This window comes from Spea bombifrons, chromosome 3 (genome assembly GCF_027358695.1).
Source record: "Spea bombifrons isolate aSpeBom1 chromosome 3, aSpeBom1.2.pri, whole genome shotgun sequence".
Taxonomy (NCBI): domain Eukaryota; kingdom Metazoa; phylum Chordata; class Amphibia; order Anura; family Pelobatidae; genus Spea; species Spea bombifrons.
The window spans coordinates 50,012,701-50,035,944 of record NC_071089.1 but is presented as its reverse complement, the minus strand read 5'-3'; the positions used below and the strand labels follow the sequence as shown (position 1 = coordinate 50,035,944).

At 40.5% G+C, this 23,244-nt stretch overlaps 1 protein-coding gene across 1 annotated transcript; it reads right to left on the bottom strand.

Moving 5' to 3' along the window:
• Positions 1-4,317: 4,317 nt before the first annotated feature.
• On the bottom strand, positions 4,318-16,582 carry LATS1 (large tumor suppressor kinase 1). Its single transcript, XM_053459971.1, has 8 exons — positions 16,229-16,582; positions 13,489-13,937; positions 10,986-11,136; positions 8,691-10,147; positions 6,549-7,131; positions 5,698-5,880; positions 5,484-5,590; positions 4,318-4,835 (listed from the first exon to the last, which is right to left on the bottom strand). The coding sequence occupies exons 2-8, from the start codon at positions 13,810-13,812 to the stop codon at positions 4,323-4,325; spliced, it is 3,318 nt and encodes a 1,105-aa protein (XP_053315946.1). The 5' UTR covers positions 13,813-13,937; positions 16,229-16,582; the 3' UTR covers positions 4,318-4,322.
• Positions 16,583-23,244: the final 6,662 nt, after the last annotated feature.

Genomic DNA, 23,244 nt, shown 5'->3' with positions numbered 1-23,244 from the left:
TTATTTACTCCTCCCAGATATCTGCGCTTGCCACTCTGAAGATTTACTCAAAAGCTCCTGGGAGGCTTTCGGCTCAGGAGAGGTATCCCCCATAAGAGGAGGGGCGAAACATTTTCAGTGACCTACACAACACAATATTAGACAGGTGGTCATAATGTTATATGCCTGATCGGTGTATACTGGTGTATTTTTCAACATAGAAATATCTTATCCCTTCTTTGCGGAAATTGTGTATTTCATATTTACATGACTGTTTGAGACTGCATCTTATAACCTGAAAATATGGCAATTATGTAAACGTTACAATTACCTGTAATATATCCTTCTGAAATTTGACATTTGCATCTATTACAAATCTCACTAATAATCTGTAGAAGCTATTAAAGTACAGATATATTTGAGTGCTTATCTTTTTAAAAAGCTGTTTTTAGTACCAGACAAATCTTATGTTCAAGCAATGTGCTATGTTTCGCGTGTTGCATGATTGTGTTAGATCCTTAAGCCAGTAATTCATACCTCATAACTGATCAATATTACACTACTTTATGTCACAATATATTCTGAAGATTTTTTTCATTTCATCTTTCAAACTGCAAAGACCATATAGATATTTTGTAGATTGTGCTTCCGCAATAAAAGAATATCTTGATTGCTAATGACACATTCGTCATATTCTGGCGCTCAGTATGAAATGCCGGCACCACAACGGAGGTAGAGGCCTTGCGGAGGAGAACGAGGCGCGCCGAGAGGTTGCTAGGCGCCCCTCTCTCTCCTTTGCGTAAAAAATTAAAAATAAAATAAAAAAATAAATATATATATATAAAAAATGTGGGCACATATCAGTAAAACATTTATACTAATTGAAGGCAAAAGCAGATTTCTTTCAGACTGTTTTATTGCATTTAATAAATGTTACATGGGAAAAAAAAGTTTTATAACATAAGACATGTGCAGCAGAAAACAGACACACCAGGAATGTCAACTGTCATATATGTTACATTCTAAGTCAAGGGTAAAAGTATCTCCACTCTGCAAACATACCAAAGCAATAAAAAACAAAAAATGGAAGCTGCTGTGTCATTCCTAGAATGTGCCTAACATATGACGACAAAACTCAATGTACAATATAAACTAATGAAAGAACTTTGCTATTAGGTGAAGAATGGCGGTGAACAGCAGTTTGTAGCATGCAAGAAAAATGACTTCCCGAGAATTGATTTTATGTTGTTTCAAGCTCAAGGGAATCCCCCCATTTGGTATTGGCATTAACGCTATACAATTGGAAGAGTGAAGAAGAAGAAAAACAAAAAAACTAAAGAGTTGGTAGCTCTCATCTAAACAAAGATATAAACGGTGGTGGGATTTGTACAACTAAACATGAAGGCACATATTGTATTGAAACAGGAGAATTAAAAGGAAAAGGCATCAGTAGCAGCATTTATGGGAAACCAATCCACCATTTTCCTAATCAAACAACGTCAAACTAATTTTTTTTCTACTCACTGCTAAGAAACAACAAACTAGCATGATCTGTAAAATTGTGCGGTTGGGTGTAATGTACAGCTTATTACAGATGCAAAAAGATTAAAAAACAAAATCAGGGAATGTAAAGAGGGCCTGCCCTAGCTTATAACTAGAAGAAAAAGATCATATTTACAAGGAACCCACTTTTTATATGTTTTGATTGATAAATACAATTTATATAAAGTAACTGTAGAAATAGATAACTTTTTTTACAAATATTAAACATTCAATAAAAGCTTTTGTCATTTGGTCAGACCAGGAATGATTCTATTCAACTAGAAATTTTACAGTTTATGTACAAATAATAGCACTAGATATTATATGAGGAACTGGTGTGAACAGGACTAAAACAGTACAACGAGAGGCTCATTAAAATTATTTTGTGTAGCAGAGCCATTGGATTTAGCTGTCAATTTATGTTTTTACGTAGAATAAATTAATTTCTAAGTGGGGAAAAAGGGCCGACATTCACAGAGTAAAAAAAAAACACACTGTGAGTGTATATTATATATATATATATATATTCTACATATACATGATTTAGTTTAAATTATTTGCACACTTAAATATTACAAATGTTTGAATTCTTTAAGATAACAATTTGTCAAGCAGGCACATATTAAACCCTTTCTACTTTGTTTACCAGACCAGTCTTACCAATAAATCAAAATCAATAATTAGAATGCACGCCTTATTAATGTGGTGCCCAAAAAACATTTTACTTTTTTGTATTCCTTGGAAACCCCACCTAACGCAAAGAGCGTCAGATATCAAGTGAACCGGATCGGGAAAGAACTACATTTCATCCTTTTACGAGAGTCATTCCTTGGAAATAAATACCATGCCAGTGATGAGGGCCCAGCTACTTAATACAACACAACTTACTTCTAAAGTAAGAAAGGCCGAGGCAAGTATAAAACAAACTAAGTCTGTATTCCACGAACTACGCTTCCTGAACCCATGCCAAAATAATAAAGCATGACATAGGAAAGTTCATTTTTAATGTCCAACTTCATTTTGACATGACCTACACCCTCTCACACTTTCAAAAGAAAATGCACCATAACAAAATACAAATAAATAACCAAATGTTGAAAGCCAGGGTCTAAATCGGTAACATCTCTATGAAGTGATTGTCTGTAGAGGTCCTTCCTACCTTCCCTTTCACTGTCAAAAAGCAATAACATAGGATGAGAAACTTGAAGGGGGAAATCAGACAAATTGTAGCAAAACGTAAAAAATCCACTTTGCAACAATATACTACTATTCTTGGTTAGTTTCTCCACCTGTCACAGCTACTCCTGGTTTGGCGATCTTTAAAAATCAGAGGTAGGATAATCTGTGCTAGAAAGCTGCTTGTGTATATATCCACTGTTGTCTGATTTCAGGAAAATACTAAATAACACAAACCTCACTTCTTTAGACCTCTGAGGTAGCTTAAAGGCAAACTAGAGACAGGTATGGAAAATGCTTTGCTGGGTAACAGTGTGGATTGTTGTATCACACATTTATTGTTCAACTTACTGTCCACTAATGAGGAGAATCATTTTTGCCATTTTAACTCAAATTTACCCTAGAAATGTGACTAGAGCAGGGGCGTCCAAGTTGAGGTGCGGCCCGTGTGAAATCGGCAGCCAGGGCAACCAGGATAGCAAGGGCCCTGCTGCTTACCTGTGGGAGGGTCGTTTGTACTGCACAGAGAAAGTGGAACCCAGCAGAGTCACGTAAATTTACATCACATGACTCTGCTCACTTCCTGCTTCCTCTGTGCAGTACAAGAGAAGTTGCTTGCGCTGAATGCGAACAACCCAGAGGGAGGCCACGGCCCCTGCGGAAGTCTGTGAGGGGCATCAAGAGCTGCAGTGCAGGTAAGGGGGTGTATGAATGAGTATGTGTGATTGAGGGGATGAATGAGTATATGAATGAATGAGTGTGTGATAGAATGGATGCGTAAGTGAGGGGGGGGGCATGGCACAGGGTGGCTGTAAGTGATGTGCAGACCCCATACTGCTGGCAGCATCAATACACAAGGGGGCAGCTAGCTAGGTTTCAGCATGTACTGGCTTGTAGACGTATACAATTCTGATGAAGTGGCCCACTGCAGAAAACACTTGGACACCCCTGGACTAGAGGAACAACTTGAATATAAATTGATTACTTTAAAGTAAATTGATTACTTTAAAGTAATCAAACTCATCTGTTTTTGTTATAATTTTTTCCCAATTCACTTAACCTAGCACTTCATTTCTACATTGGAAAGTTTGAGGGAGAATTTAAGCACAATGCTTAATGTAGAGATATACCAAGATCATATATACACACAAATATATATATATATATATTATATTAAAATATAGTGAATAAGAAGGTAGCGCCTTGATAACTGTCTAATCCTTAACACCACACATTAAATAATGTCTTACAAGACAAAGATAGTGCCACAAAATGTACATATTGGCTATGAATTTTATGTGGCTAGAAATGAACCACATTCAAGATTATTAGGTGTACTTATTATAAAGTACAAAACAAGGACCTGGTCAGGAAAAAAAAAAAGTATAAAAACAAGGTGCTAGAATTTCATAAAGAAAATGACTTAAAAAAAACCCGGGAAAACCGAAAATTGCAGAATTGATCTCTAGTATGGAGCATTCTCTTACATTATGAAATGGGCTTCTTAAGTCTTCAATTTACAATACAGCTAAATCACAAACGAATGGTTATAGCCTGTTTCACTTAAATTGTTAGACTATCTTCTGAAGAATTCCCTCAAAATAGCCAGTACATTTAGGTATTTTCTAAACATATACCAAATCTCGATTGATAGGTCTACTCCCAGCTTGGTTACTCTCCTCTGCATTAGACTGCCGGGGTCCGCTGCCCTCTTCATCATAGTCATATTCAATGGGTTTAGGGTAGTTGTATGGATGCCCATTGTCATCAAAAAATCTCCTGAAAGTAAACTCATAGAAAGCATGTTCAGGGTGCTTGCCGTTTTTATACCACCCATTCAGGGTGTCGTTCTTGTTACTGTCTTTATCCTCATCATTCCACAGTTTATCAGGATCCACAGGATCAAAGTTAGACGTGTCTGTGGGGTGAGTAATTTTCGGAATGTACAAGGCTGGTTGCTGCCGCAAGTCACTAGAGAAATCAACGTTCTTAAAGAAAGGGTGAGCTTTAATCTCATCGACTCCATTTTTGCCCAAACGATCTTCAGGACCTCGACATAGCTTAACAATGAAGTCAGAGGCTTCTGGGGAAAGTTTAGCATGTGGAGGGATGTGAAGGGTTGTTTGCCATTTGATCACCTGCAAAAGTCAAGGCTAAATTAGCATGCATGAGAAAAAAAAAATTAACAAGAAACAAAAGGATGCCATTAAGGGTTTGGGAATAATTCATTTAGCTGAGCTGCATATTCATAGATGTGAAATATACCCTATATACTATTATTACTAAAAATAAGTAGAAAATCACTTGCCGTGAGCGTATTGTCCTCCTTTACACAACACTCTAAAGACAGATCAACATTTATCGCAGGGGTAAAATAGATGGTGCACTTAGAAATAATTTAAACCAAATAAAGAGCCAATTATGGTGAGATTTTGAAAGAGATTGGGTAGGAACCTAGGATTATCTTGTTCCATACATCCCAATATTAACATTGATATTAAGGACACTTATGGACACAGTTAAAACTATATAAAAGAGGATCCTTAATAACCTATTGGGTATTTAAATAAGTGTGCGTAAGTAGTAAGAATTTAAACTAGCCACACGATAACTGAAAATAAAGGGACACTAATTCATCCTAACTACCACTCAGCAAAACAATCATAGCAGCTCAGTAACTAAATGTAAACAGCAGACAGTGGTTATAAATATGCTGAGTAACAGCACATATATTAAGTTGCGCATTCATTTTAAGGAGCCACTTTATAATAGTAAACCAGTCTTACTTTCATTTGTGTTTCCACGGGAGACTGTGCCAGGAAAGGAGGCTGTCCAACAAGCATTTCATAAAGAATAACCCCCACACTCCACCAATCACAGAGCTGGGTATAACCTACGGTGGATAATATTAGAAACAATTCAGTGACTTGGTAAAAAAAACTCTTTGAAATAAACAAAATGATAAACTTACATAAGAGTGAACATAAAAGTGAACTCTACCTGTACGTAGCAGCACTTCGGGCGCGATGTAATTTGGTGTCCCGACGAGAGAATGCGCAAGACACCGCTGATGCTTACGTGCTGCTCGCCACTCAAGTGGTTTTAGTCTATCACCGCACCTGCAGTTTTCTGGATCTCCCCATTCGTTGCTAAAATCCATACTGTCTTGCCTTAAGTGGTCCCCTAAACAAGAATAAAAAAAAATGTTGAAAATTAGTTTTCGTTTCTATTGTGATAGAATTAGTAGAAACTATATTACTGAATGAAAACCTTCAAAAGATATTACTCCCACACACAATAGCATACAGCAACTGTCAACCCCTGCCCCGCAAAAAGGAAACTTAAAAGGAATCTTACAAGGGATTAGGGATACTAATAAATGCATGTCTTGGTATGCTGAAGGGGACATAAGAGATTTTGGATTTCCCAATTTGGGAAAGGTCCTTTTCTATTGCAGCAACAAGGTCGGATGGGCTTGGTGTGGAGGAACTTAACTGACTCGCACAGAGCCCTGACCTCAACCCCATCGCACACCTTTGGGATGAATTGGTACAGAGATTGCAAACCAGGCATTTTGTCCAACATCAGTGTCTGGCCTCACAAATGCTCTACTGGACGAATGGGCAAAAATTCCCACAGAAATACTCCACAATCTTGTGGAAAGCCTTCCCGGAATAGTAGAAGCTGTTACAGTTGACCAATTACACATTAATGTTTGTATTTAGAATGCAGTGTCATCAAAGTCCCTGTTGGTGTAATTGTCAGGTGCCCCAATACTTTTCTCCATACAGTGTATACATAGTCTTTATAATAAAAAAAAAAATAGTAAAAAAGTTTGTCGTTTTCCTTACCACTTTGGTAGTATTTTGAATCATGTGTCCACCTAAACCCAGTACAGAGCCCAAAATCTGTCAACTTGATATGGCCATCACGGTCTATAAGAATATTATCAGGTTTAATGTCACGATGGATGAAATCCATTTTGTGGACGCTTTCAACAGCACAGGTTAGCTCAGCAATATAGAAGCGGGCTAGGTCCTCAGGAAAGACTCCCATGCGGATAAGCAGACTCATCATGTCTCCACCAGGAATATAATCCATAACAAAATAAAGGTTGTCCTTATCTTGGAAGGAATAGTAAAGCCTTACTACCCATTCATTGTCTGCCTCTGCCAAGATATCCCTCTCAGCTTTTACATGGGCCACTTGGTTGCGCAAGAGAACATCTTTCTTCCTTAAAGTCTTCATGGCATACAGGGCATTGGTGTCCATCTTTTTGGCCAGACAGACCTCCCCAAAAGCCCCAACACCAAGAGTTTTTATCTTAACAAACATGGACTTGTCCATCTTGGCTCTTTTAAGGCGAATGTAATTGGACTCCTTCTGACTCAGCATTTTTCTCATTTGGTCCTGGGCATCTTGTGACAAACCCACCTGATGAAAAACATAATAAATTAGAAAACAAATCCAACAATCCTAAGATTAATGTTTCATTTGAGTGTTATTTTAAAAACGTTTGCCATGTCAATTAAGCCCCCCAGAAAAAAAAACAACAACAACGAAACAATATGATGATACTGGGTAATGCTACATTAAGAATACTTCATCTGTCTAAGAAACTCCTTTATGGATCTTGTTTATGTGTCAGTTAATTTCAGCATATGGTAGAGCTGGGAAATCTAGGTCTATGAGTGAATTTCAGACCTCAAGCTGGGTTTATTCTCACACAAACCCAGCAAACCCTTTATTTGATACACATTGACGCAAGATAAAAGTGGCAGCTGCATGGACTCTTCGGGGGGTGTTGTAAATTACCTCAATATTAGCTAATAAACAATAACCCTAAATTAGGCTACTTAGTCAAAACGGTAAATACTAAGGGTGCCATAGGAAGAAGTATTTATCATTACAACTAATAGTAAAAAAAATCTGGATGAAGGTATACAGGCAATTTTGCATGATACCGAGTACTACAAGATGTAATAAGCATATTGCGCAACCATAGCAAAGTATTGTCAGCTTCCACGGGGGGCTTTTCTCATAGAACCCGAGGAAAGGATTGCGTAATCTCTCATCTAGCACTTGATCTCTGCCACACAAAACCAAAGCACATTATTTTAGAAGTTTCATTTACACCTTCGGGGCTATACTCCCCAGAGCTGAGCTCAGTGATCTACCGGAAAAGAAAGGAAATGGACACTCGCTGCCATACAATGAGAATTTCCAATGCTTACATTGTTTACTTCATTATGCAAGCAATTATTAAACTGTGCAGACGATAAAATTAAGAGCTAAGGAAAGTGACAGCTAATGTTTAGTAGTCATACTCAGTATCGCCACAGACTAAAAGAAAAAAAAAAAAAGGATGAACCATTTCCAAGAAAACAATTCAAGTCATCAAGCCAGGTAAAAAACAACATTTAGAGATGTATTGCAAGCAAATATTGTAGTTGGTTAAAATGGACGGGAAACACAGATGACACAGCTGAATCATTAGGTGTAAAAGTTAACTGTCCAGGCTTTGTGACAATATCAACCCCATGCTTACATTATGACAAAGGGGAGACATGCAGCAGTTCGGGCTCATGCTATTCTTAAATCAGCAGCGTGCTGCCAGTTACTTGCCTACCCAGTAAGAGAGGCTTTAAGAGCTCAGCCAAGTTCCCATCTTAACAGTTTAAACCAGCTGTTAGTGAGTAGGGGAGAAAAAGAAGCTAAGAGAAAACACAGTAAGAAAGCCTAATTAAGAACGCTTATAGAATAGAGATAGTACTTTACAGTAAGCACACAATAAGAGCAACACCTGCCGTTTTTTTTTGTTTTTTTTTTATATATAAACAGATAGTCCTAATGAAATATTTCATGTTTTCCAAATACTTTCAAATATAGCATTAAAAAAAATTTACAAACAAAATCTTTTCTATTTACTGTAAATAAGAATTTATAATTTAAATATGATAAATTATAATAATAAAAAAAATGTATGCTTATACCCGCATCATTTCGTTCTCCAGCTGCTTCTTGCGGTGGATTCGTTGATGGTGAGATTTCAAGATGTTCTCTACATGCTGTTCCATAAAGAACTTAAAAGCCTGGGGCGAGTAGCTCTGGATACGGGATTCTCTCCTTTCCTCGTCCCGCTTGTTCTTTCTGACTGGTACAGGAGATGTGCTTATCTGCTTTTTTTCCTTCTCTGAAATTTCCCCAGTCTCTACATTCCTCTCTCCTTCTTCTTGGGCATTTGCTGATACTACCTGTGCTTCGTCTTTACTTGGTTTCAGTCCTGTCTCATATGATGGAGTGGTTTGCTGTAATAAGTGCTTTGGATATGGAGGTGGTGGCCCTTGGTAATTCGGTGCCTCTGCTTGTGGTGACTGGAAAGTGTTGCTGTGCGACACCGCCTCTGGGAAATGTCCTTGCTGTACACTTTGTGTCATCCAAGATGGATGGGCTGGTGCTAGCGCAGTCTGAAGCTCTGGCTTTAGCACCCTCATGCTCTTCACAGGCTGCTGAATTGGTGCTGGAGTAATTGCAGTCACAGTAGTAGCAGAAGACTGAGTATTAGCAGGATGAACTTGTCTATTTGCTAAAGGATTATTGAAAGAATTGGACCTAACAGGAATATTTGGTTGCCAGGAGGCCATCTCGTGACCATTCCCAGAAGGTGCCTGGGTAGATGAAGACTGGGGCCAAGAAGTGGGGTGATTTGGAATGCCTAAGTTATATAGCTCCATATTGTGGCTACTTCTGTTTGGAACCAACATGGATGGAGGCAGATTGCTATTGTTGTAGGCAGAAGATGACATCGGTCCAGCACCGACTTGCATTTGAGATGAAGCAGTGCTTGGCCCACTAGACAAAGGGTAAGGGGGAGGTGGTTGACGGCTTACCACATTTCCAGGTCCTTGATGACCTAAAAATTCAGGTTGTCCGCTGCCATTTTGCACTCCAGATCTCACAGAGTAGCCAAATTTGCTGTTGGACGACTGCATAATGATAGGTTGTCTTCCAACAGGAACAGGGTTCATAGCCCTCTGACCTTGAGATTGTGCGTTTATAGAGGAAGTTTGATATGTTTCTTGCCAGCCTCCAGATGGAACCGGTGATATGCGGGTGATTAAGTAATCCATGTTACCAGAATAACGCTTAGTTTGAGAGTTTGGATCCCAAGATGGTGGAGGGGGGGTGGTGCCCCTTGGAGGAGGCGGTGGTGGAGTGGCACTTCTTATTTGTGCTGGTGGAGGAGGATTAACTCTTTGTCCATTACCAAGAGATTGGGCAAAGGCTGTGAGGCCAGATCCCGAAAGAGGTCTGCCCATTTCAGTTTGAGAATTGGGATTTTCAGATCCATAAACAACACTGTCAGACAGAGGAGAGATGTGGCGCTGAGGTACCAGAGATTCTTTCGAACCCTTCCAACTTTGCCTGCGATTCACTGAATGCGGATTACCTGCACAATAATAATAAAAAAGTCAAATTACCTCAACTATAATTGCAAAAGCAATGTTTTATCTGCTTATTCCTAATACAGACAATACTGCGCTATGCATTTTATTCTTTTTTCCCTCAAGTTCTTATCCCTTGCAAAGGCAAACTGATCCTGCTACAAAAGCAGAGATACGTTTGGCGCGTCTAATTTTTATCTTACATAGTGTTTTGACATTTAGATATTTGATTTTTCTTAGCACACGTCTTCAGTTGTATACTATTCTTCTAGTTGTGATGTACTGGGGAAGTTTTTGCTGCTCATATACATGGGGAAGTTTGTACACCTTTGTTTCAATAGCACCTCTGGTTATCCTCATCCAAGAGACTGCCAGACAAGGTTGCTTCCAACCCCGTATGATGTCCACATGGGACTCTTTGGACAAGAATTGGCCTAAAGGCATTAGCCACATCTTTGGAATAAACAATGTCTCATATCCTTAACACAAAAGGAATCTTAAGGGCATTACTAAACTACATTTACTAGAGAAACCCTGGCACACTTCCAGAATGTCAAAGACAAGTCTGGAGGTAAACAATATAAACGTTCATTAATACCTCCAGATAAAATACCCAGGGTCTATTATAACAGGGATACAGGGTTCCTGGATAAATAGAACACACAACAAAAAAAATAAAAAAAAACAAAAACCACACACACGTATATTTGATAAAATTTGCTAAAACCCTGAATTCCACCAAATCAGACAAGTAATACTATCTATAGGATTAATAGTGATGTGTAATTGCACTTTAAAGCAGCTGGCTTATTTGCAATGCTTTTGTGTAGCCGTTTCACTTGCCTGAAGATTTCATGCCAACATTGTGTGGTCTTGCAGGTACAGTAATCAGCGGTTCCCGGTATGGCTCCTGATAGTTCATCCTGCTGATATACTCGATCGCTGCTTCTATGCTGCGGTTGTTGGTTTGCTGAAGGGCACGGATCACCATTTCCTGCATTGTAATATCATCTTCATCAATAACAGTTAAACATATCAATTATAGTTTTTTTTTTTGTTTGTTTTTTTATTAAAGGAGAAAAAAAAGGTAAACAAAAAAACTAATAGATGCTATAAGTACTTGCATAGCACCATTATCAGGTTTTACTACACATTTTCAAAATATTTTGCAGTATATACTTGCAGTAAAGACTGTGAAAGAATATTGCTTCTGTATATAGAAGCATCTATTGCAGTATATCGGACAAAGAGTTATCCACCATCAAGGTCCATGGTTTTAGTAGCTTTACGTAAAAATTTATTAACTAAGCCAGGTTGAGAACAGCCAGCTTTCATGTATACTGCGTACACACTCCTTAACATGAAAGAATAGCAGTATTTCATAAAATAGTTTCATACATAAGTAGGGCTGCAACTAACGATTATTTTAATAATCGATTAATCGGCCGATTATTTTTTCGATTAATCGATTAATCGGATAAAAAAAAACAATATGCAAATTTTTCGTTTATTTAAAAGAATTTAATGAACTGGATGTTAAAAAACAACTTAAAATTTACATTAACATTCTTATTTTGTTATGATGTAATAAAAAACAATATTTTCAAAGTACAAGAACCCAAACACAATATTTATGAAACAAAATAACCCCAAACATTCTGAAAAGAGGTGGACTATTACTGTTCAAGAAACTTTGCCCCAGCACTTTGCACTTTGCACCCAGCACTTTGCACCCAGCACTTTGCACCCAGCCCTGGCACTTTGCACCCAGCACTTTGCACCCAGCACTTTGCCCCAGCCCTGGCACTTTGCATCCAGCACTTTGCACCCAGCATTCAGCACTTTGCACCAGCACTTTGCACCCAGCCCTGGCACTTTGCACCCAGCACTTTGCACCCAGCCCTGGCACTTTGCACCCAGCACTGGCACTTTGCACCCAGCACTTTGCACTGTGCCCCTGCACCCAGTCTCTAACTCTGCCCTGCACCCAGCCCTGCCCCCACATTCTGCCCTGCCCCCACACTCACACTCTGCCCTGCACCCACTCTGCCCTGCACCCACACTCACACCCTGCCCTGCATCCCCACCCCCACTCTGCCCTGCACCCAGTCTCCCACTCTGCTCTGCACCCACACTCACACCCTGCATCCCCACCCCCACTCTGCCCTGCACCCAGTCTCCTGCCCTGCACCCCCCACCCCCACTCTGCCCTGCACCCCCACCCCCACTCTGCCCTGCACCCACACTCACGAACCGCTCTGTGCGAATGGAGCCACTCGCACAGAGCGAACCGCTCTGTGCGAATGGAGCCACTCGCACAGAGCGAACCGCTCTGTGCGAATGGAGCCACTCGCACAGAGCGAACCGCTCTGTGCGAATGGAGCCACTCGCACAGAGCGAACCGCTCTGTGCGAATGGAGCCACTCGCACAGAGCGAACCGCTCTGTGCGAATGGAGCCACTCGCACAGAGCGAACCGCTCTGTGCGAGTGGAGCCACTCGCACAGAGCGAACCGCTCTGTGCGAGTGGAGCCACTCGCACAGAGCGAACCGCTCTGTGCGAGTGGAGCCACTCGCACAGAGCGAACCGCTCTGTGCGAGTGGAGCCACTCGCACAGAGCGAACCGCTCTGTGCGAGTGGCTCCATTCGCACAGAGCGATTCGCTCTGTGCGAGTGGCTCTGTGCGATCCGTGCACATAGACATGAAGAATACTTACCTCCGGAACGCGTCACATCCGTCACGTAGCTAAAAGAAGGCGGAGACTGCAGAGCGTGTAGCAGAAGCGGGGAACGCTCGCGGAGGTAAGTAAAAGGAGCCGAGTGCTCCAACAACGAATTGATCACTCGATTAATCGATAACGGAAATCGTTATCGATGATTTCCGTTATCGATTATTATCGATTTTATCGATTCGTTGTTTCAGCTCTATACATAAGCATTATTGGCTCTTATATGGTTATATAGCTCTACACATTAATCACTACCCAAGATCTTTATGCCAGTTATCGGAGTGCAATTGGTCCTTTAAAACTTCTATTGAAAAGGAGATGCAACATAGATGTACCCAGATATTACATTATAATACCATTATACCATTTAATACCAATATTATCTCATATCTTATATGAGAGGTAAAATGTTTTAACCCGGTTAATAGAAAATACTACAAGGCTGTAAGCTCTACAGCAGAGGGGCGTAACTTCTTATTGTATTCACATCAGTTGTACTCAAAGTGTCTGTAGGCTACAATACTTATTAGAAGACTGCTTAATAAGAAAGAAAAAACCCATACAACTCCAGCAATAGCACAAACACTAACATTTTCATTGCATGCATATAGTTTTACCTCATCAAAACCTGCAGCCTGCAAGTCATGAAGCATTTGCCTGTTGACGTCGGACCCACTTATCTGAGAGCTTCCGTTCGCATTAGCAAAAGGTTGCAGAGAGTTGCGAATCTCAGCCAGGGCTTTATGGTATGTAACAAACTTCGTAGGATTGCGTCCCTGTCTGGGATCCTCTGTCTTGGCAACATCAGACGGTTTTGGCAAGTGACGCAGGCTCTCGCGAATTTCCATGAGCATCTGTTTGCTGTTGACCGGGTAGTTGCTTGCCGGGAAGGTTTTGGGCCTCATTTGCCTGTGTCCCTCTGGTTTTTCCACTCTCTTCATTAAAACACATGTATCTTTATTACTTTCCCAGAGACAATGGCAAACTAGCAAATTCAGTCAGCGATAGTTGAAGAAACGTCAATTTCTCCTTGCTTAGGTGAACTGAAGTCAGAAGTGAGTTCAACCTAATAAGAAAAAGGGAAAAGTCAAACATTAATAGTCGTTCCATCTTGCAATCAAGTACAATACGAAAGGGGGGGGTGGCACTATGCACTTTAACACAATAGTGTTCACAAGAACAGAGTAAAAACAGTAAGACAGACACTAGAACATAAGGAGACAAACAGCAGGGAAACAATAACAATTCACACAACTAAGTAGAAAAATACAGTACAAGATGCAATAAAATTAAGAAAATTTATGAGCATATTCAGTAAGTCCGGAGGATTTGCAAGAGAACTTAAAACATAGAAGGTTCCTCTAGGGTGAGGACTGAGATGGCCCTGCATAACGTATAATTCAGTGATAACTTGTGAACAGTAAAATAACCCAGAAATCTAAACGCGAAACACATCATTCACATTCTCTTTGATGCCGCAAATCAATCACCAGTGTCTTGGGTCCCCATGTCATGCTGCGCTTCTAAGGAGCACCAGGTACACATATATAAACCAAAAGCTAAAAGACCCCCTCCCCCATTGTTTTTGCGATTACTACTAGTGACATTTTAGGTCACTGATCGGATTCACTTACAAGGGATCTGATATAAGAGGTTACATTTTAAATATCTTTCAATATTTATTTTTAACCCATTCACTATTTGAACACTGGTTAGCGACTCTGAGCCACTGATCATCAGCATACTTATCACTAACGCATAACTGCACCAAAAACCATCCCTCACCTTATCTCCTAACCCCTAGATATCATCACTAAGCTGTTACATTGTGTGCTATTTTGTTTTGAGACTCACAAAAAAAAACATTTAAAGTTTGCCCTCAAAACCATGGAAAAGGAGAGAATAAAAACCCAGGAAACCCAGGGCAAAGAACATTATTATTATTTGTTTTATATAGCGCCTTCAAATTCCGTAGCGCTGTACAACATGAGCAAAATCCATGCCATGTGTGCAAGAAAAAAGGAGAGACTCCAGAGTGCAGCACTCATGTCAATAAGTGTATGAAATGTCAGGAGACGGGGAAAACAAAACAAAAAAAGGAAAAAAATAAAGTCTGTGTCCCTGTTAGACTTGGTATTGCAGTGGGCTATCTAAAAAGGAAAGTAGGGTATCGGAGATCCTCAGCAATGTGCTTTCAAGTACACCGCGGGGTACACCGCGCATGGGGGTCTAAACAGATCCTCACTGCACTGGAGCTGACTGGAGGCAAGTATCACATGCAAGGAGTTGCGATCGGCCAAACACATCCCTTGCGCTGCAAACAGATGGGGACGATGGATGTATTATGCAGAAGCCACCCAATGCAATTGCAAAACGAACATAATGAAAATCTGAAGGGGCCTCGCGGCTACCATATGCTTTAAAATCCCAGTAACTTCTAAAAACTTTAATTTTTTTGTACAAGCTTTCAAGTGTATTTGCTTCCCTTTCTCATGTGAGAAGCATATGGAAAATAAAGCAGAACGCAAAGCATGCTAACAACTGATGGGGAGCTAGAATTAAATGTAGGACGTCTTGTGTAAAGCCTGTGTGATGTGACAAGAACCCTATTTCCATAATTAATCCTGTGCTCCATTTGAATATAGGTTTTGGGAAGAGTTTGATTTGTGTCAAGTGGTGACTAACAGAAGGGGATATACATTTGATGTGTTTGACAACCGAGTGCCTGTGTAAATACATGATTTTTAACAGATTTAAGTGACGTGCTCTTTTGTTTTCCTTTTCTTTGCTTGTGCGTGATCCTTGTCCCACCAGTCTTCTCACATTGATCAATGAGTTTAGGTGCATTGCCCTCTCTATACGCTGTTGCAAAAGCCTGACTTTGAATCACTCCAGTATCATACACGCATTAGTGCATAAGATAGCTGAGGGGTCCCGTTAAACGTTTGCAGAGATGCTTTTGCTCTGAAGAAAGCAAAGCACAACAAGCTGCAGCCCTGGCTCGAAGCCGAGAAAACGAACGAGAGCACCCATCTCAAACTACAGGTATGTCAAGACAAACTCGCTATACAGTAAATACAGAAGGAAAAAAACACAAACATGAGGGAATGCATAGAAACGAGCATGAGAAACAGTTCTTCACACCACTGCCCTACCCACAGGCGCTAAAAGGGTTAATGAACTAAGAGTAACGAAGCGTACAGTGACAGGCCCGGACCCGAGCGAAGCTGCAGCAGAACAAACACCAACTGCACCATGCCACTTCAGGCCTCTGGCTGGGCCCGAGTTGAGCCCTTTGCACCCCACTCGGATACCAGGCCTCAGAGTTCATTCCTCCAATCCAGCCACCTCATTTACCTTTCCGTTTCCGCCAGCCCGGAAATAGGCCCGGGAAGCACTGCCGGCGACGCCCCTCCCTCGCTGCCAACCGGGCTCCCGCCGCTTTTAAGCTGCCAGCAGTTAGTGGGTTGGTGAAGGGGGGAGGAGTACAACTGCCGCTTCTCCTGCCCGGCCAGGCAACCAATCACACCACCACCTCCCCCCTGTGCTGCACAGAGTAACGTCCCTTCTTCGAGAACGCGCTTCGCTTACTAACGCTTCAACGTAATATGGGGGAACCAACGGTCACAAGAGTAACGGTCCCCACCTCCCCTTTACTGTAGTAGGATCGCCGTATGGTTATTCCCTTAGCTTCTAGGCAGGAGACGAAACAAAAATAGTAGCAGGGAAAAACATGGCGGATGAGAACCAAATGAGATATCGCGAGAGCTGAATGATGCTGGGTTACGCATCAGAAGAAGAAAAGAGGTGGTGGTAATACTACTTCCGTCCACCTTCTGCTGTTATGCTTTATAGACAATGTCTTACTGTCTTCGAGTGAGAAACGTAGGGGACGCGTAACCGCCAAAATAAGCGAATGATACATAGCTATATACTAGAATATAATATTAGAATTATCTAATAATTTAGACATATGCTACTACATACAATCAAACCGTAATAACCATGCTTATTAAAAGCGGCTCTGCAACAGTTTAGTGAGGTAGCTTGAGATTCTGAAGTAATACGGTCAGAAGAGTAGCCTCTTTGACATGTCACATATAATTTGATGCTGGTATGTGATATATATATATATATATATATATATACACCAAAAACATTACATTTCATCCGAATATTGTACACGATCATGCTTTATTTTTTTCTACTCTTTATTTCTCTAGTGACAATGGCTGATACTGTTTTTTTACTCGTGACAACGGCTGTTTTAACATTTCTGTGGCGCTCGTGTTTAGCTGTAATTTCCTTCTTTCTCATTTACTGAACCCACACAAGGATTTTTTTCCAGGACAAGAAGGGCTTTAAACCAATACCAATATTCTGATCGTATAATTTACTGTAAAAAGTATAAAATATGGTGAAACATTGTGAAAAATGGACTTTTACTTTTCTACCAAAGCTAATGAAGAAAACTTGTTAAATAAATTATAAAATTTGTCATGAGTTTGGTAATACCCAATGTTTTTCTGTGAACAAGTACAAGCAGCGTATTGCTATTTCAAAACCATTTTTTTCCCAATTATGGTTATACTGCCCACTGTCCTCTTTAGGACATCTTTGAAGCCGATCAGTTCTATTTACCCTCATCAAACCATCAAACGTTTGAAAACTAGACAACCCTGTCATGCACCTGTTACCCAAAACCAATTCAGCCCAATCTTCGCCCTGAGAGATACAGAATGGGGAGACTCCTAAAGGGAGACACCAGGCAGGGTAAAGGCAATATATGGATAGTCTCTGAGTAGAAATAATGGCAGTAGCGTGGATAATTGTAGTAGGGCTGAATCTGCTAAATAAAGCGTTGTAAGCAAGCCAAGTTCGGTACATGAAGAAGGTAGTCGTACAAGCCAGGTCGGTACACGGGAAGGTAGTCAAACAAGCCAGAGTCGGTACACAGGATAACACAATATAGGAGAGAACTGCTAGAGCATCTGAACAAGAAGACCACACAAGGGTAACTGCAAGCAGGATGTCTGGACGCGGCCAATTGACTACATTCTAGACACCCCATGGGCATTAACATGCCAGTATTTAAACTCTTTACATGCAAGGATTTTTGTAAAGATATGGCGCTAATTTTGGGACTTGCTCATAAAAGTAAATCTGGAGAGACCATCATGAGAACTTGATTAGGACTGCAACAACTAATCGATATGATCAATAATGAAAATCGTTGCCAAAGAATTTCATTATCGATAAGTTGAATCCATTTGATCGATTATAAGATGAGCGTTTTTTCAGAACAAATGCTCTGAAAAATACCAGTCGTTTTATAATCCAACCTCAGAAGAGGTCGGATAATAAGACTAAAATCCAGATCCCCTGCAGCTCTGCAGGGAACCCGGATTCTCCTCTCTGACAGCCAGTGCGGAGTTTCTGTGCAATTCGCGCAAACTACCTCCGCTACTGTCCTCAACTTCCGCCGGGGCTTCTATGATGGAGCACCAGCTTGACGTGACCTTCTGGTGCTCCACCATAGAAGCCCCGGTGGAAGTATCGGCCAGCACGGTGGAGGTGGTCTGCTCGCATTGCGCAACATTCGCCGGCTGCCAGAGAGGAGGATCCACCGCCGGTACTTCCACTGGGGCTTCTTTGATGGAGCATCAGTGTCACATGACCTTCCGGTGCTCAGTCAGAAGCAGAGGTTGTCTGCGCACACTGGTATATAGGGGGTTATAAGGCATATTAAGGGGCCACAGTGGCATATAGCGGGTAATAAGGCATATTTGGGGGGCACAGTGGCATATGGGGGGTATAAGGTATATCTGGGGAGGACGGAGTGACCTATCTGGGGGTTTAAGGCATATCGGGGTATGTGACATAAAAAAATTTGCCACATTACACAAAATTGAAAATAATCTGGGGGTATATGGCATATCTGGGAGGCAGTGTGGCAAGCTTGGGCTCAAATGTGCATAACTGGGGGGGACAGGTTGGGAAATAAAAACAAGAAATGCATTTTTTTTTATTCTGCTGTTTGTATTTAACATCCTGTTTATTAAATTATTTTAAATAAATGAAAAAGTTAATCGAAAAAATAATCGATTATGAAAATAATCGTTAGTTGCAGCCCTAAACTTGATTATTTTTTAATGGGCCCCACCATCTTGCGAGAGACAAAATCTCTTGCACTGTTGCTTGGTCTCCTCCACACTATTGAAGCTTAGGAGGAGATCATTGATCCACCTGTTTTTCCTGCATGTGAAAAACTTACACACCAGTCGGCTACTTCACTAGACAGGCAACGCTGCCAGTGGGTGTCTATGGAGACCTCAGCGTGCATGTGAAGAAGGTTCTCCCATTTATTTTTTCCCTCAAATTTTTAAAGAATGCATATTGATGTAATCATTTGACTGCCCAATTAGTGTGGATTTCTCATTAGGCATATTGAGCATGTGCCTAACATGCTATGACTTACGAAGAATCAGAGAGGGAAACATTAAATCCCATACTTGTTTTCATGAGCAATTATAAAGGTCTTTTAAAACTCTAGGCGCTCTCGAGTTTGTTGCTCAGTTGCTAGTACACTTCATGCTTGTGTTTCAGCGGTCCTGTTCATTTCTACAGTTTTACAGTGGCTCCTCTGACACCAGTGTGGAGATCACTGAAGTTCTGTGGCTGTCAGAGCCACGGGTCAAGTCCTGGTAAAAGCTGTTAGGCTGAATAATTCTCAGTGGTAAATGTGGTCTAGTCACTGGACCACTGAAATAGGGGCAGAAATGGGACAGGCAGGCTGCTTGACTTCCTAAGCATAAACTGTGTTGCTGACATGCCTCGATATCGAGGCATGTAGTAACACAACCCCCCTACCCCCGATAGCCTTGTGATTGCTCCGAAGAGCAACCACAAGTGCCATCGTGTAAATGACGTTGCCGTCATTCACACAATGGCATCAACAATAGATCTGAGTTCACAGAGGGTCCAGACCCTCTTGAGAACTCTCGTGCTCCATCCAACCTGCATCCAGCCATGCAAGGTCAATGGAGCCCTGCTCACTAAATAAACACAAAATAACCACTTCTAACACAGCACTGAAAACAGATAAAATACTATGCTTAGGAGAATGAAAAATAGTGTAAAAACAGTAACTGTAAGAACTTGCCCTTCCAACCAGCAGGTGTCCCTCTCTTCTTAAACCAAGAAAAGGAAACTTACTTACTTGGGTATAGAATATACCATAAGGCAGATCCAATAATACAATAATTAAATAAGTAATAATGAAAAAAACAATATGCAAAATAATAGTGTAGTGTGTACTATAAAGATTAGCCTAAGGAATAGGATTGCACTCACGAAATGAGCTCAATATAAAAGCTGGCAGCCCTAGAATTTGGATTTATCTTCACTATCCTTCTGCATACCAGACATGGCAGAAGAGGGCTAAGAAATTAATGTTCAAAAAAAATATGGTAACATGGAGAATTCCCCACTGTCACAAAAAAAAAATCTTCACAAAAATTCCTGCATGGAAAGAGTTAAAATATTGGCATTATAAACGCCCATAGGGTGTCTAGTTTTACAAAAATGTATTATTTGATGGGGTAAATTGAATTGGCCGGGTTCAAAGATGTCCCTGATGTAGGATCAGATGTCTAAATGGCAAAAAATACACACCTCCCAAAGGTGGCCTTTTACCTCCCAAATAACCCAACAAACCCATGCATGGGGGGTATCACTGCGCTCAGGAGATGTACTGAATACATATTGGGGTGTTGTTTGACACGGACATATACCAGGAGCGGTAAATTTATACCTGAAGTACAACGTGTGTGAAAAAAAAAATACTACCATAAAGTTTGACAAAGGCTGGTGGTAAAGTTAGTGCATGGAAAGGGTTAAAATACCAGCATTTCAAATACCTTGGGGGGGTCTAGTTTTCAAAAATATTTAGTTTGATGGGGTAAATTGTATTGGCCAGCTTCAAAGATACCCGAAATAGGATATGGGGCAGAATGACCAGCTTTGGGGAAAAAATGGTTTTGAAATAGCAAAATGCTACTGGTACTTATTGCCCCATAATGTAGGGCCCTCTACACTTAATTTATCGGTTTGTCTTAGTCTGTCAATTCTAGTCTTGTCATAACCCTTGAAAATATGTATTGTAAAATGCACTGTGTAAATTGTTGGCAAAATATAAAAGAAAAATGAAAATGATAATAAATGCATGGTATTAGTGTTTTATATGTAAAATGTCACAGTTAGTAATGGACTTTAGCTTTAGATCTTTCTGGAACCTAGCAATGCCCCTGGTTGCTGGAAAGCCCAAAAAAACAAGTATGAACTCTATCACAACAGCTACATTGCTTAACACAAAATAACCACTTCTAAAACAGCACTGAAAACAGATAAAATACTATGCTTAGGAGAATGAAAAATAGTGTAAAAACAGTAACTGTAAGAACTTGCCCTTCCAACCAGCAGGTGTCCCTCTCTTCTTAAACCAAGAAAAGGAAACTTACTTACTTGGGTATAGAATATACCATAAGGCAGATCCAATAATACAATAATTAAATAAGTAATAATGAAAAAACAATATGCAAAATAATAGTGTAGTGTGTACTATAAAGATAATCCTAAGGAATAGGATTGCACTCACGAAATGAGCTCAATATAAAAGCTGGCAGCCCTAGAATTTGGATTTATCTTGACTATCCTTCTGCATACCAGACATGGCAGAAGAGGGCTAAGAAATTAATGTTCAAAAAAAAAATATGGTAACATGGAGAAATCCCCACTGTCACAAAAAAAAAATAAATCTTCACAAACATTCCCGCATGGAAAGAGTTAAAATATTGGCATTATAAATGCCCATAGGGTGTCTAGTTTACAAAAATGTATGATTTGATGGGGTAAATTGAATTGGCCGGGTTCAAAGATGTCCCAAATATGGGACATGGGGGCAGTAGGATCAGATGTCTAAATGGCAAAAAATACACACCTCCCAAAGGTGGCCTTTTACCTCCCAAATAACCCTACAAACCCATGCATGGGGGGTATCACTGCGCTCAGGAGATGTACTGAATACATATTGGGGTGTTGTTTGACACGGACATATACCAGGAGCGGTAAATTTATACCTGAAGTACAACGTGTGTGAAAAAAAAAATACTACCATAAAGTTTGACAAAGGCTGGTGGTAAAGTTGGAGGGGAGGAGCCAAAGTGATGTATGGGAGGGGGAGGAGGCAGAGTGGTGTATGGGAGGGGGGGGGCAGAGTGGTGTATGGGAGGGGGGGGCAGAGTGGTGTATGGGAGGGGGGAGGAGGCAGAGTGGTGTATGAGAGGGGGAGGGGCCAGAGTGGTGTATGGGAGGGGGAGGAGCCAGAGTGGTGTATGGGAGGGGGAGGAGGCAGAGTGGTGTATGGGAGGGGGAGGAGGCAGAGTGGTGTATGGGAGGGGGAGGAGCCAGAGTGGTGTATGGGTGAGTTATAGTGGTGTATGGGGGGTATAAGGTATATCGATATTAGGCATTTCAGGGGTAAAAGGTATATCAGGGGGCTCAGTTGCATATCACTGGCATATAAGGAGTATAAGGCATATCAGGGGCACAGTGGCATATCAGGGGGCACAGTGGAATCTGGCATATAATAGGTATAAGGCATATATATGGGGGCAGAGTGGCAAGCTGGGGGTCAGATGTGCATAACTGGGGGCAGTTTGGTAAATAAAAAAAATTTAAACAAGGCTTTTTTCTCAGTTTTTATTAAATATGAAAAATAGTTAACATATGAATTAATATACACTGTGTTTGGGTTCTTGTAGCTCTTATTATTATGTCAGTAAAATAAGAAGGTGAATAGAGAGAGGCCATTGCAATAAAGAGATGAAAGTGTAAATTGTACGTTTTTTATTGCAATTTTTCTTCAATTTAAAATAATGTATTTTTTTATCCGATTAATTGAAAAAATAATCGGCCAACTAATCGATTATTAAAATAATCGTTAGTTGCAGCCCTAGATGAGTTATTCATTGGGTGATGTAGTGCTAGAACGATTGTGTAGTATAAATGGCCAACAATTCTGTTGAAGTTTCTTATTTCCTTTTGAAGAATAATGGTATCGCTGTTTTGTTGCACAAAATAAAAGTGAACTTTTTTATCTAAATGTTTTTGTGGTAGCAAATGCTTTGATTCCATTATGTCTAATCTCCTTAAATTATTTGGGCCTTTTAACACTTGATTTCTGGGATTTTAATAATAATGTGATAAAAAAAAATATTTAGTTATTTGGATGGCAAATAGAGTGACTCTGGTATGTATAAGTGGTGCGTGTGGGTAGATGAGATTGACCACGCAATAAAATATATTTGGTGTCC